Below are 15,082 nucleotides of genomic sequence, written 5' to 3'. Positions count from 1 at the left end.
AGATGGATAAATAAATTTTCACATTCAAGTCACAATTGTTTTAAATGTTTGCTTATGTTGCAGAGGAAGACATGTATCAAAAGTAACCTCACAGCTTGTCCTTGTTATATTTAGCAGAAGAATAAGTGCAACTACTATGTACATTAAATGAACTCAGTGTACTAAACAAGATTCAGTCCGTCTTTTGACTGGAAGACAGCATGCATGTTCGCTCTCTCTTTTAATAATAATAAATACTAACAATCAAATCTATAGTTTTACTGAGAAAGGAGAGACAGAAGATGTTCTCCACTTCGGCCTAAATCAAAATACAGCAGTACTCAAGGGAAGGCTGGAGAGAACAAACACATTCTCACAAAACTAAACACACACTTCTTCCAGTTAAGTTCTACACCTCCAGTGAAACAGGGCTAACCCCAGAAAACACTGTGGGGAAAGAGAAGAGGGGAACAACTACTCACAGACCTACAAAAATAAACATACCATCTCTAATAGCAAAGGTCAATGAAGCATAACACTATTACACTTCTTGAAACAGAGCAGTTGTGATTTCCAAGGCAGGAAAAGGGGAGGGAGAAATAAAACTCATCAGCAAAAAATCTACATTCTATCACCATGAGAAAAGACAATATAGGAAACCAGTTTGGGAAATGAATGTAATTTAGAAAGATAAAAGAGCTCAAGTAGCTCAGTACTTCATTTGTAAGAGAGCAACTATTTCTTTTTATGTTTGTGAAAAATATTCTTTCCCACTTTTGCATAATACAAAGGTACATGTAAAAAAACTAAAAGAAATAAATGAACCAGGAAACTAGAATCCTTTTGCAAAGGCAAGGCATATCTTACATTTTAAAAATAATTTTCAAGTATTAACTATTAAGACAAAAATGAAGTGCACTAGTCATTAGAAGGGGATTTTAAAAACATACCTCTGCAACTTCAGCTACAACTGCATCTAAGGTCTTCAGCAGAGAATCCTCAACGATCTGTTTTACCTGCAGAGCAGGAATTTTAAAAATATCTTCCTACATATAAGAGGATACAATTTTGCACATGCAAAGAAACACCCATCACAACTGCAAAGCATCAGATGAAATTCAAGAATTTCCAGTTACAACACGATTTAATATATTTTGGCCTGTGTGCGCTACAGCAAGACAGCTGATGCATGAAGCAGCTGGAGCCAGTATCCCTTGCACTTTTTCGGAATATTATGTTTAATGCCATAAAAATAATGTTACATAAAGCTTGGAAGATGAGCATAGTCTTTTTAATTAAATATTTAACTGAAATTGCATATTTCTCTAATAACGATATCTAGAATCACTGCAGCCTGCATAGTGTTTCATCACATACCATATTCAAGAGCTGACGGAGCATTTCCAATGGGATATTAAATTCTTTATTGTTAATGCCATTAAAGAGAGGAGAAACTGAAAAACTGGAGCTGATGGTAGTGAAGTAATAATCAGGATCCAGTGCACTACCATCAGGAAGATAAGAACCTGATCAGAAAATAAAAAAAAAAAAAAAGTTTAGGGAGAGGAGGGAAATACAAGTTTTGTTTAATGGCAATGCTGAATCACCACTAAAAAGAGTTATTTTGCAACACGCGTACAGTCATTAACTCGCAAACTACCTGGAGGCTCAATTCAGCTATTCTGTTGGTAAATCAAGGCACAAAACTACAATATCCATTAGAAAGCAACAATCATGCAGACAGAATTGATTTCAGTTTCTCATGTTCACGTCACAGACATGGCTCACAAGAAGTCTTACCATGCTATTGATGTCCATCTACCTGGAAATTTTTCGGTAAATGCCGCGTTAGTAACGAGCATAGTGGTAAGAAGAATAGGCCGAGACAAAACTATCTTGCAAAGTTTTTCCCTGTATTAGTCCAAATAAACATGTGGTAAAGCCTTTCATCTTAGAAAAGAAGTAAATTCATTACTGCAATTTGAAATTGATTATTTTTTAAGGTTCATGTATTCTGTTAAGCAAATTGATTGCAAGTTATAATGCTTTTGGCGCTGTTTGCACTTTTGAAATTACATCTTTGTCTTTTCAAAGTACTCAGTTGTCTGTACTAAAGTAGCACTCCTATGAGTAACAGGCTTTCAAGCAGCACTGGTTATTAATAATAATTTTTTAAAAGTTTTCAGTCTTTTTTTTTTCCTACCCCTAAAGTCCCAGTCTTGGCTAAAACAAACAAACAAACAAGGCCATTAATCCTCTTCAGAAAAAATAAGACTATCACAAACCATATTACTCAAAAAAAGTAAGACTTGCCTTCATGTTTTCATGTTTTAAGACATTTTCTTATGTCTCACTCTAACCCACTGCATTTTTTCCTTAAACAACAACAACAAAAAAAACCACACACAACAAAAACACACAAAAAAACAAATCACCAAAAAATCATTGAAAACACAGAAAACCTAGAGCCCAGTAGTAAACCTAATAAGCTTGGTTCAACAGGATAGAGATTAAACAGGTTTTTTCCTTACTTAGCTACTTCGGAATTTTATTTGAACTACCCTGCACCCCAGTGATTTAATGAAGGAAGACAGACACTACAAATAGTAACATGAAGAAAGGGGAAATTTAAGATGGAAGAAATCAATTTAAGCCAGTTTCAGAGTGGAAAATGACCTAGAAATATGGAATGCACACACTTAAAAACCTCAAACGGCCAGACAAAAAAATAAATAAATAAAAATCAAGAGACACCAAAACACTCAGAACAAGTTTGCCACTGGACTTGTCCATGTCTTGGTTTACTAGAAGTCCTAGACAAGCCCTGCATGTCACAACATAAAAACCTTAAAGCTTCATAATTCAGTGGTTAAGAGTCAGCTTCAGTATTTCCTATATTATCATCAACAAATTACTAGGTCTTAAAGAGTGACCTCTATCAAGTTTACTTCAAGCGGAGCTGTTCTAGACTTAGTGTGACACAGAGGACTCAAAATTCCAGACAATTTACTTGTTTAGTGGAGTATTAAGATTTGTTTCTGAAATTTACTCTGTATAATCTCCAGAAATATTTTTTGCATAGTTGAATTAAGCTTTGCAGAGCTATGTACTGCCTAGCATCAGGAAATCATGCTTCTCAAAAGTCTGCCAGAAACAACTAAGCCTGAAAATCAGCAAAATGACTGTTTTTTTACTCCGCAACTTTTCTGAACTCTAACAGACATGTCCCTGGGAATTTCTCAAAAGTATCCTAGAAGGCAGAGAATAAACATCAAAAAGATTTTGGTTCTCAATTTTCTGTAGAGAAAGAAAAATAATAAAAATCACACTGTTGATTTGCCAAATAATTTACCTTCAAAGTAATGAACTGTAGATCCTCCAGGAGAACTAGGTGGGGGAATTCCACGTTCAGGACTAACCTGAAATGCCACACAAAAGGCATACTTTAAAAACTACTGTTAAGTCTTCCAGACAGTAAGTTCTCACAGTAAGTTGACCCCTAACAACAAACACCCTCGGCTGCTGGTAGAACTAGCGAGAACTCATATAGACTCAGCACACCGCATAAATCTAGGTATGTAGTGCCAGTTTCCCCAAATTCTCAAAGCATAATGCTTTTTTTCCTCATAAGAATAACATGAAACATAACACCGTACAAGAGGAACAGAATTTGTCAACTGTTCCATATGAACATTAATACAGTTGTTAGTTTAACTGACACTAATTATTTTGAATCTTAGTCATGGAACCAAAATAAAGATCACTGAATGTGGTAAAACACTGCGTTAAGAGAAAATTCTACATATTCAGGGCTAGCGTTATAGTAATTTCACCAAGATCATGGACATCTTCATAGAATGAGTTTCAAAACAGAGCAAGTTATACAAACCTGTGAGATGCTAGACACACTGCTAGCCTTTCTCTTCAGTGTTCCTTCTTGGCAAACCATGAGTAGAGAACTTGGAAGAATGGATCTGAAATCATTAAAGGATCGTCGGCGAATTCCTTCTAGCTCTTCTGGAACTCTCAGGGAATGTGGGGGAATTTTTGGAAAAAGCTTTGAAAGGAGAGCCTCCTCTGAATTGCTGTAGCGACCAAAGGCTCGAGAAATTCCTATCAAGCATGGCACTGCATACTTGCATAAATATTCTGTAGAAAAAAAAAAAAAGAAAACACAACAGCGTTAAGAGCAACCTTAAGCTACAGCTCCATTAAACTGTTCATTAAACTGTTTCAGGTCAGTGTCTTTACAAAGATTTATTTGTGGAAGCAGAGGAATAATCGTATCTAGCTGCCATATTTAACAGACAGCAACAGAGTGTGTGCTAAGAGAACTTGGAGAGAATTGCTTATATCTCAGAAGCAATCTTCATAATTAGAAAATGTAAGAGACCTTCAGAGAACAGGAATTCAGATACAGAAATGACATTAGGACATATTTTAACAGTACCTTTATCATGCATTTGTGGAGTCTGACACATTCCCAGCAGAAACTGCATTACTTGCAGAACTGCATCCAAAATCTAAACCAATCAAGACAGACATATAAAAACACATTTTGGTAAAAATGTATTATCATCTTATCTGACATCACTGCACCGCATGTAAAACTTGCTTATGAACTTAGAAATGTAAGCATCTCTGTAAGCAAGATTTTTTAACATTACATGACTGGAAGTATATTGCTCTCACTCAGTTTACAGATCTTTCCTTTGTAAAGCCTTCAGCTAACTGGCACAAACAAAAAAAAACTGCAGTAGTCCTGGTCTCAGTATCAAAATTTAAATACTAAAACTCTGCACTCAGTGACTGTCATTCTTTGGAACCCAGAAATAAAAACAGACTTAGGAATATCTACTGCGTACCTGAGGTTTAACTAACTCAAGCAAAGTAAAGCAACAGGATAAATGTCAACACAAACTTAAATTCTACCTGTTCTCTGAGGGAGGCATCCCTGTAAGCAACGTCTGATAACAATGTTACCAAGCAGAAGCTGAAGTTTTCTGCAACTGGAAGCAAGCCTACAAAGTAACATACCAAACCCTTGAGTATTGCTAGAGAGAGCATAGTAAGAGCAAACATAAAGAACACATGAGTGATTCTCATGTCATGCAGTTCTGAGACAGATTTCAGATACAGTACAAACAAAATTTAAAAGTATATTCTAGCCATCATAATTTCAGCATGAAGTATTAAAATATTTTTAATTCATAAAAACTTCTCCAGGTTTTCAAATACACATAAAAAAACAAATTGAGTATCTCTTGTGAAACAGAATTATTCTTATATTAATTCTAAGAGATATTAAAGGAGCAAGAAATTAAATATTTAACTCAGTATCTAACAAAAGCAAAGTATAAAAATCTCAGGTTCCACTCTCTTGCTCTAAATTACTATGTAATCTTCCCCGATCTAGTACTAAGATATATTGAATTGTTTGGAAAATGCAATTTATCATTTAATTTATCACTTAGCAGTCAAGCAGGAAAGCTAGGAGGTGTTCAGCTTCCTTTCCATTTCTAAAGAACAATTAATATTAAAGGCTGTCAGATGAGAACCTCATCACAACTCTCACTTCCCTTTATACCTCACACTGAAGAGACTTATTTCTATTTGTTGGCTGTTATTTATTGAGAATGATAATTTAAAAAAAAAAAAATAAATAAATAACACAACAATAAACATCACCTCTGCCTTTCCGTGCACTGCTTTCTTCTATCCATTGGACCTTGGGAAGTCCCTTTAAAAGCCGAAGGAGGTAAGGAACCACATTATCTTTGTGCTAAAAAGCAAAATATTATATTTAAAATGGAGACAAAATGCTAAAGAATATCATCCCCAGTTACTTTAAAGGAATGAAAAAACCACATTAACCACACACAGAACTCCTAACAATTACTCCACACACTTCTTGAATATTGCAGAACAGATTTCAATATAGGCAAAGGAAAATAAACATATTTATTCAGTGCTATAAACTCAAGCATTTCATTCTAGTTAACAAGTTCATTCTCAATAAAAGTTGGGGTTAATTAAGTTTCTGGATCTTCTTTTTCCAGTTCATGTACTGATTTACAGCAAAGTCACAAAATAATTTGAAGGCAGTTAGATGTCTGGAAGTGACAACCTCTATATACTATATGAGACCCACTCCATGGTCTTATGCAAATCACTTAGCACAACCATTTAAGAACTCAGTTAAATCTACAAATCAAAGGATAACATTTTCCTTACTCACAGAGCTGGATTAATCAAAACTGCTGGCTTTGAAAACATCACAAAAATGCTAAGAAGAATGAATACAATTGCCTTAAGTTTCACACTTCAAAAAAAGTCTACTATGTATACAAGCTGAATCACAGTAAACAGTTGGAAACATAAGCCCAATTCAAACCATGGCAAAACTGAAAAGCTTGAAGAAGTCTAATGTCTTTGGACCCTGAAGTCAGTATATACTTTCTCTTTCAAGAAACAATACTGCATGCAACATTGGAGGAGAAAAGAACCAGCCTGTCATAATTAGATACAATATGGATGCTTGAACACAAAGCCAACTACATAAACTGGTTGTCCTTTTATCCTAGCTAATGCTGAGGCATAATAAGGCTGTTATAAACCTGACAATACAACTCATGCTTCCCCTCAGAAGACAATTCTCTCCTTTACTACCTCAAATTCAACACCATGCGGTTGATTCATCACCTACCCTTTAAAATTTGTAAACAAGTGCCTCTGTCTTGTCTACCATCACCTGCAAGCCCGCATAAAATTACTTAACCTTACCCATATCTCCTTAATCTGCAACAAATGAAAAATATAACAATGGTCTGGCTGTGGTAGTACCACAATTGCTGTCACATGCATCAGAACTATTTTTGCTTCTTTTTCTCTCCTGATTGCTCCGTTACCTCCGATCTTTTATCATGCCAACTTTTTTAGAAAGAACAATAATAATTTTTCATTAATTGTATTACTGCATTTGAATTAATCCAATATCTTTCAAGCTTAGTAGAGGAAGCCTAACAGGAAAAATACCTGAAGATCAGATTCAATTAGGAAGATTCCCAAAGCAATCACAGCATCTCTGCGACGTTCATCAAGCTGAAAAATTCCATGGAAATCCACTGGACACATACAGAGCAGTTTTTGTACCTGAAGAACAGTGAAGCAAAAAAATGGGGGTGAGCAAAGCCAAAAAAGTCAGAGCAATACAAAAAAAAAAAAAAAAAAACAAAAACAAAACTCAACAAACGAGTATTAGCACTACCTTTCAAAAGAAAAACAACAACGAAACACAATAACAGAAAAACAAAAGCAAAAAAACAACTCAGTAGACCTTGGGAAAATCCCAGCTGTCTTTTTGTAAGGATCAGCTCTACTTATCACATCCACATCCCACAGCACCCCAAGCAGAAGGTCAGGGCTGCAACAAAATTCATGCAATTATTTTCACAGAAGAGAATTGTATAATCAATGGCTATCAAGATGTTATAACCACAAAAGAACAAGACAGTTAGGCAAAATAGACTAGGATAATAAGCAGAATAAATGGAAGGCTTCACCTGTATGCTAGGCTCACCTACACAAAGCAACAAAAGGAGGGATCTCCAGAAGAGATCCTTCCCCACTGGTAGCCAGCTCTTAAATAGGTCTAAGAGGGGTGGAGCCTGGCTCCACCCCTTCCAGCAGCACAGGTGAACTGCCTTCACCTGTGCTCCTCTGGCTGACTCACGGCTCGCCTCAGATGATCAGAGGTTCAGGCCGTGATTCAGCAGTTCCCATACAAGAATCAATCTCGGGGGCTGTGGATTTCAGGACTCATCCAGAGCTCCTGTAATTGAAGGGGACAGTGCTCTTTCCAGTTCCTGGCCAAACGGCCCTCCTTTAAGCATCAGTGTGTGAATGAAAATATCTAAGGGCCAAGAAAAATAAACGAATAGCAGATACTGAGAAAATCAACAACTATTTGACATGGGTTGATTTCAGTTTCCTTCAACACTTGCACAAGCTTCTTTTTGTATTTCAAATTTCTGAAACTTTTCAAACCATCACAATTAAAAGGCTCATCTACTGATATCATTTAACGCCTACTATAGTTTCTCACACTGGAAAAAAATAAATTAATTAACAGTTGGTAACAGGGAGCCAACGGCAGGACATTAAGAAACTGCCCAGGGAGGTGGTGGACCCACTGTCCCTGAAGGTATTCAGGAAATGTGGAGATGCGGCACCGGGGCGCAAGGCTCAGTGGGCATGGTGGGGCTGGGTTGACAATTGGACTAGACTGTTTTAGAGATCTTTTCCGACTGTAACGATCCTATGGTTTTATGATTTGCAGCTAGGTGTACAACCAACAACAGGACTTCAGAAGAAGAACTAAACAGACGCACTGTAGCACCTGGGTGAGAATACCCCCGAACAGCAGTTCTTGGCACAGAGCTGTGCCACCCAGCACATAGGCACCAAGCCGTGATGCTGCCTCCTGACAGCCACAGCTCCGAGCGGAGCAGAGATCACAGCAGGAAGCCTCCCAAGACTGAGATCCTTCTACCGAGTAATACCTTCGGCAGATGTTTACCTCAGCTATTTTTTTTCCCCACCCTGAGCAGATAACATCACTCTGACTTCACCAAATACCGCAATTGCGACCAGCTCCAACAAGGCCAGGACCAATTACGATCCACAAGCCCCAGCCCGGGCTTCCTCAGAGCACAACGCTTTCGCCGCGGGCCCACGAGAGCGCCCTCTCACGCGTGGGCACGCCGCCCCCGGAGAACCGCTCAGACACGCACAGTGCGACAAGACCCCACACAACCTCCTCACAGGCGGAGCCTCAGACTTTCCCTCGCAGCACCCAAGGGTCTCATTCGCGTGACGCGCCTCGCACACAGTTCCCACCCGTGTGACAGCCCTCCGCGAGTCACACCCCCACACGGCGCCCCCACCTTCTCCAGCGGCGCCGGGCTCTGCACGGCCAGCGACCGCGCCAGAGACAGCACCGTATTGAAGTAGAAACCCCGCGCGGTGCCCACGCCGCTCCCTCGACCCACGCCCGCCGAAGGAGCTGCGGCGGCGGCAGAGGGCGCGGCGGCGGTCGCGGCGGCTGCCGCCGCTGCCGTAGCCGCCGCCGCTGCCGCCGCCGCAACCGTCGCAGCCGCCATTGTGTGAGACAAGTCAGAGAGCGGCTAGGCCCCTCTCGCGAGAGCGCCTATCTCGCGACATTGTAGATCACCAATCGCGCAGAGAAGATGGCGGCGGCCTGGTTCCCTTCACCGCTCGGAGCTCCGCTCCCCGCCCCGCCCCGCCCTGCCCATCCACCGATGAACCGCCCTCTCTCAGCGAAGCGCTTGGCCCACCCCGGGGAAGCGGTAGTTCCGCCCGGTGCCTGCAGGCGGAAGAGGGGGGGTTCGGTCGGCGGCGTCGTCTGAGGCTTCTTGAGCTGGGGAAGTTCGCCATGTCGGCCGTCTCGAGGAGCTACAACCCCTTCGACGAGGACGAAGAGGAGACGCGGGGCGGTGGAGAAGTATGCGGTGCGGAGCGGCAGCGCTACCTGCAGCAGGAGGCGCTGCGCCTCTCCGCCGCTACCGCCGACAGCACCGCGCGCTCCCTCTCGCTTCTCTACGAGTCCGAGCGCATTGGTGTGGCCGCCTCCGAGGTGGGTCCGGGACCCTGCAGTAGCAACACGGCGCGATGCCGTTGCCCCTCTCCGGTGTGGGTTTTGATTCTGATGTTTTCCCGTCCTCTGGATGCTGTCGTTAGTTCTCGGAATCGATCAGCGTCTCAGAGGCAGTACGTCCCTCCTTATCACGGTTTGCTGCTGGAGAGGGCTGGTTTTTAAAGCGTGGCATCCCACTTGGAGTCTCTTTACACAGAGAGCAGAGCTCAGCTGTGTCAGTTTCTTACTGGGTTTTATTAACAGTGCATATATTTAGTTTTCAGCAACTCTAATAAAATGAGAAGTCTGCACGCTTAGTTGTTGATCATACTCTTGGTTCCACCTTTATTAATCATTTCCTTCATTCTCACGTGCTTGTTTTGGAGTGCAGTTTATATTCACGTGTCACTAATGAGGGCCTTGCCATGATGTCATCCAGTAATTGGGAGTTTGCCTGAGCGCAGCAGCATGACCGTCAAAGTGACCGAGCTCTACCTTGTGGTGTCTGTGTCACGAATGGCTGAAATGAGAGACTGAGAATTGAGGCTTAGCACTGTCCTTGGTTTTACACGAGCATTAGCTGAGGGCAGGTCTTCTGTCAGAATGAATCTAATGAATCTTTGGATTGCTTTAGCGTAGTGCCATTGAAATAACACAGCTCTGTGTAGCAGGATTTGTAACTGTTAGCATTGCCTTAAAACTGCAGTAAAAAAAAAAAATATTCTAGCTGTATTTGCTTTCTTTGGCTAGTTTGTTTATAAATCATCTAGAACAACCCCGCAATGTGAAGCAGAATCCCTTGTTAATTTCTAGTTTCAGAACTAGACGTAGTTTTCATTTGCCTGTTGTAAACCTTTGCATTTTCACTACGTTGCCCATTAGGTGCAATACTTGTTCAATCAATAAGCAATGAAGTCTGACAGAAGACCAGCATGGAAAGTGCCTGAATCTCTTTTGTAGTATGTACCGGGAAGCTAGTTGTGCACAAATGAAGTTTTTGTAGCTGGCCAATGCCGTACCTGGTTGCCAGCTCTTCACTGAAATGCCCCCAGAACCCCCAGAACAGCAGGAGTAAGTGAAAAGGCTTGCAGGCCTTTAGGAGTAGTCTGCACAGTTGAAAGAGTTGTTTTGTTTTGTTTTTAAAGCACATTTATTAAAAATGGTTGGTTTTCCAGTTTACCTTGGCTTAACTAGCTTCATTTTATCTGTCAATGTCCATTAGGAGCTCATACGTCAAGGAGAGGCACTGAAGCGTACAGAACAAATGGTTGATAAAATGGACCAGGACCTGAAGACTAGTCAAAGGCACATAAATAGCATTAAGAGTGTTTTTGGAGGTCTGGTTAACTACTTCAAAGCCAAACCACCCGAGAGCAAACCAGAACAAAATGGAATACCTGAATATTATGGCAACAATAGGTAAGTCAAATGAAAATTTTATTGGGGCGTGGTACTCTTTTCTTGTGTTCAAGCAGGGGAGTTGCCTGTCATCAGAATTCTTCTGAAAGAATCTGGATCTAGAGCAATTCTTCTAAAGTAAGTATTGAAGTGGGAATAGTGCTGTCATATATATTTCTCATTCTGTTACCAGGGCCTTAGCTGTCTTCTCTGTGCTCTTTGATCCCTCTCCAATTACCTGACTCTAACAAAGAGAGTTTCCTCTGTTTCCTCACAGCGTCACTATTTTCATTCATGTGTCTTTCTCCTAAACTCCTCAATAAGTTTTTCCCCTTCCTCTCTCCCTCCCCTCCCCCCACCTGCCAGCTTCTCTGAAATGTCACCAAAAAAAAATCAAAATTTAAAAATAATGTATTGATTCTGTAAACTCCTGAGTTGGTGCCTGGTTCCCTTGTTGCTTTAACTCTGAAAAAGTTATTATTTTCCTTACATTTGTAATGGTAAGAATAACTTCAGATTTTTAGGAGTTTATTCACAGGTTATTTTTCAGAGTCGCTGAATCATCATGCTTAATTCAGTTGTATTAGGAAACTATGATTTTGCAGCATTGGTGTGTTTCTACTTAAATATTATGCATCTTTCTCAACTTTTTTTTTAATTAAAAGCTATAAATGGAAATGAATTACTATGTCTTACAGTATTTGTCTGTCTTCAGCTGAGAAATTTATGTAAAGCATGGTAGTGCTGTGTGGATTGATTTTCCTGCTTCCCTTTTTCATTTTCAATTGGAGGAAAGGAATGGGTTGCCTCCAAGACTGCAGATGTGGTTTTGTTCTTGATATCAAAGCTTATACTTTTTTCAGCACTAGAACAACCAATTGTGTTTTCACTGAAGATGTGATTATAATTAGTTGTGAAGGGATATGTTGAATCAGGTCTAGTAAGTTCTCTTCTCTTGGATAATTTTAATGCCTATTCTTGAACTGATTCAAAATGAAGCCTTTGATCCGTAAGAATATTTTTGGTTTATTATTTGTATTACCAGATTAAAAGAAGCAATGATGTCTAGCAAAGATCAAGACCCAAAATATCAGGAAAGTCATCCGAATTTAAGGCGCCTAGATAATTCAGGTTTGTTTATTTTGTACTGAGTGCCTGTCGTCAAAGTGGAGGGAACTTGCTCAGTGGTGAAGGTAGGACAAACTGCTGACTTGTGTTGCTACCTAATTTCTGGAGGCTGGTATCCTAGCATTCCTGATTTGTAATTCTCTGAGAAAAGAAAAGCTTTCTGGTAACATCAATCTCCATTACGTTTCACATAACATTAAGAGTCTGTCCAACAGAGGGCAGAAGTGACTCTCTAGTGGCTTTACCTGAGCAAATGTTAAATGCCGATAGAAGGAAGTAGACTCGCTTTGTTGGTAGTGGGATTTATTGGTTATTTTTGGTTGGTGTCTTTTTTTTTTTAGCTACACAATAGAGTTACAAAAGACAACAAGAGAGTGATTATAGCTTTATAATTGTTTATTTTGAGTGTGTCCAGTAGGTAGTGATGTTGGACTGCTTTTGATGCTCTTGCTAACTGGTTATATAATTACATGGCAACTATAGTCAAATTAAGTTTTGATAGCTTTCCAAAACTTGATTCTTGTTTCTTTATTATATACTTTATCTTGTACTCTTAACAGATAGTGATTTCAGCAGCATAGATTCGATTTCTTCAGTGCAACGGGATGCCTATCCAAAGAATCAACGTCTGCAAGCCTACCACAAAAAAATTGATAACAACTTAGGTAAGTGAGAAAATTGAAGCTGTTTGACATAGTACGATTTTCAATTTTTTGTTCTCAAGCTAGAGAAGGCCTAATATATCCCTGATAACTTTTTTTTGTATAGTTTATATGAGCTTTGATATTAAAAAAAAACACGCTTATAGATTGTCTTTTCAAATCATCTACACCAAAACCAGGAGTTCTCTTAGATCATATATTGACCATACGAAAAGCAGTCTTACTAAATGTGAATATGCAAGCAAATCTCTGGTCTTTGAATGAGGAAATGCTGCTGATGTATCCCAGGGTATGAAAATAATTCCCAGGATATGTTAATATTTCTTTGAAACATCCTGTAACTGAAATATCATTAGGACAAGCAGGCTAATCCTTCCATTTTCAAGGAAAAAAACCCAATAACAAAACAACCTAATTAAGATACTAGTAGTGTTAGAAAAAGTAATGACTCAACATCTGGATTAGAGCAGTATGGTACTTATTACCTCATTATGTAAAGTCTTCCAGTTATCTTGAAAGATATATTGAACTTATCAGACTGACAGCTGTATCATGCCTGTGTTAAATTGTACATTGATTTGGACCAAGAGAACTTAAAACTGCAACTTTTGAAATAAACATGTTCTGCAGAATATAGAACAATTGAAAGGTACTTAATAATTAGTGAATTTGCTGCATTTCTTTTTTTACTTCCAAAAATATTCTGAGCTGACCTTCTCATTTTACTGTAGCGTATGTACAATGTGCATGCCTTTCTGCTTACGTGTGTCACTATTTAGCTGACCTAACAAGAAAAGATTGGGTGGAAGTCAGAAAGAAAGAAATCAAAGAGAAATAATCAAGCATAACAGTTAGTGGAAACACAGTTGTTCTCGCAAATCACGTAAAACTTACTAGCTTCAGAAACATCTGTACCAATCATGCACACAACAGCATAGTTTTCTTGTAGTCAAATTCTGGAAACTTAATTTTCTCATCTGTGTTAAATAATTAACTGCTTCAATCTTCAGTGTATTTAGAATATCTCTGCATGCAGATCAGTTGGGAAAAAATAGCTTATTATTAATACTGTGCTGAGGAAGGGTACAGTCCAGTTTTCATCAAGATCTTTTAACAAGTGAAAACTACATTAGAGGGTGCTTCATCATAAAAGTCAGATTTGGTTTTAAGCATTTAACTTGTAATGGAAATAAAGATGATTACTTTCTGATTGTAATGCAGTAGCAGTGTTTAAATTTTGCTTCTTCCATTGTTAGAGAATACTTGGGCTTGAGCAGTTGTAAATAATTTTTTCTAACTCAAGGTTTTGGAGGAGAGGAAATCCTGGTAGTATCCATTTAAAGCAATATGCTTTCTACTGCTTTGAATCCTTATGGTCAATCTCTCCTTTGACAGATGAGATGTCTTCTGGATTGAGTCGTCTGAAAAACCTAGCTCTTGGTCTGCAGACAGAAATAGAGGAGCAAGATGATATGCTGGATCGGCTAACCAAAAAAGTAGAGATTCTGGACGTCGGTATTAAAAGCACTGATAAAAAAATTCGACAACTTTAAAGATCTAACAAATTTTGTCCAGCATTAGTTCTTCTCAGTTGTCTTTTCTCAGCAGATCTCTTTAAAAAGAAAAACAACCTTGGATGGTATATATTTCTTTTTTTTTTTTCCTCCGTTAGGCTACTATTTTGTTGACATTAAAAGTGTGGCATAATACCTTGAATTTCTTTCCAGTGTACATGGGAAAAGTGCATTTTGAGTAAAATCTCTCAGTACTCCGTTAATTTGTGTATTACTGTGCATTGTGTGCATGGAGGAGTCCAGAGTCTACAAAGCTTCAGTATCCCTGGCCTGGAAGCTGTGATGAGAAAATCAGCTACCTTTTGCCTTTTTAGTTCCAGGAGGGGCAGGGAGAACAGAATGTATTCCTTTGTTCGGATCAAGCACTGCAAATTATGTTTACCTACAGCTATTTTATATGTTGAAAAATATGCCAATTTTCAGCTGTACAAATAATTCTAAGTGATTGCCTTCTGGCATTCTTGGGGCTTAAGGAGCTAACTGTTCAATGGAAGGTGTAAAAGGTAAACTGTCAAAAGTGTAATGCAAGAATGATACTTTTTCTGTAGGTGTTCTTGTTCCTAAGATTACTTTTTCCAATGAGCAGTGGTATTTATGAGTGGATCACTGGGTACTATCAGCTTTATGCTACTTTCAGGAAAAATCAGTAAGGGTATGTTATGGTTTGCAAGAAATGTTGATTGGTA

At 39.1% G+C, this 15,082-nt stretch overlaps 2 protein-coding genes across 2 annotated transcripts in view; one reads left to right on the top strand and one right to left on the bottom strand.

Annotated features, from left to right (window-relative positions):
• The window catches only part of PI4KA (phosphatidylinositol 4-kinase alpha), a gene marked incomplete at both ends in the record, with an annotated part of 58,582 nt that extends 49,442 nt beyond the window's left edge, over nt 1–9,140 (bottom strand). Inside the window, 9 exons of the mRNA XM_079543632.1 lie at nt 930–995; nt 1,357–1,505; nt 3,332–3,398; nt 3,869–4,128; nt 4,430–4,502; nt 4,912–5,000; nt 5,668–5,761; nt 7,015–7,131; nt 8,925–9,140. Coding sequence (XP_079399758.1) covers nt 930–995; nt 1,357–1,505; nt 3,332–3,398; nt 3,869–4,128; nt 4,430–4,502; nt 4,912–5,000; nt 5,668–5,761; nt 7,015–7,131; nt 8,925–9,140 — 1,131 coding nt within the window. The remainder of the gene's footprint in view (nt 1–929; nt 996–1,356; nt 1,506–3,331; nt 3,399–3,868; nt 4,129–4,429; nt 4,503–4,911; nt 5,001–5,667; nt 5,762–7,014; nt 7,132–8,924) is intronic.
• Nucleotides 9,141–9,433: 293 nt separating this feature from the next.
• On the top strand, nt 9,434–14,375 carry SNAP29 (synaptosome associated protein 29; the record flags this gene model as incomplete). Its single annotated transcript, XM_079543821.1, has 5 exons — nt 9,434–9,634; nt 10,857–11,053; nt 12,078–12,163; nt 12,721–12,825; nt 14,218–14,375. The coding sequence occupies 5 exons, from the start codon at nt 9,434–9,436 to the stop codon at nt 14,373–14,375; spliced, it is 747 nt and encodes a 248-aa protein (XP_079399947.1).
• Between the last annotated feature and the right edge of the window lie 707 nt (nt 14,376–15,082).

This window comes from Tetrao urogallus, assembly GCF_951394365.1.
Source record: "Tetrao urogallus genome assembly, chromosome: 17".
Lineage (NCBI taxonomy): Eukaryota > Metazoa > Chordata > Aves > Galliformes > Phasianidae > Tetrao > Tetrao urogallus.
The sequence above is the reverse complement of the archived record's forward strand: the minus strand, read 5'-3'. Positions and strand labels throughout refer to the sequence as shown.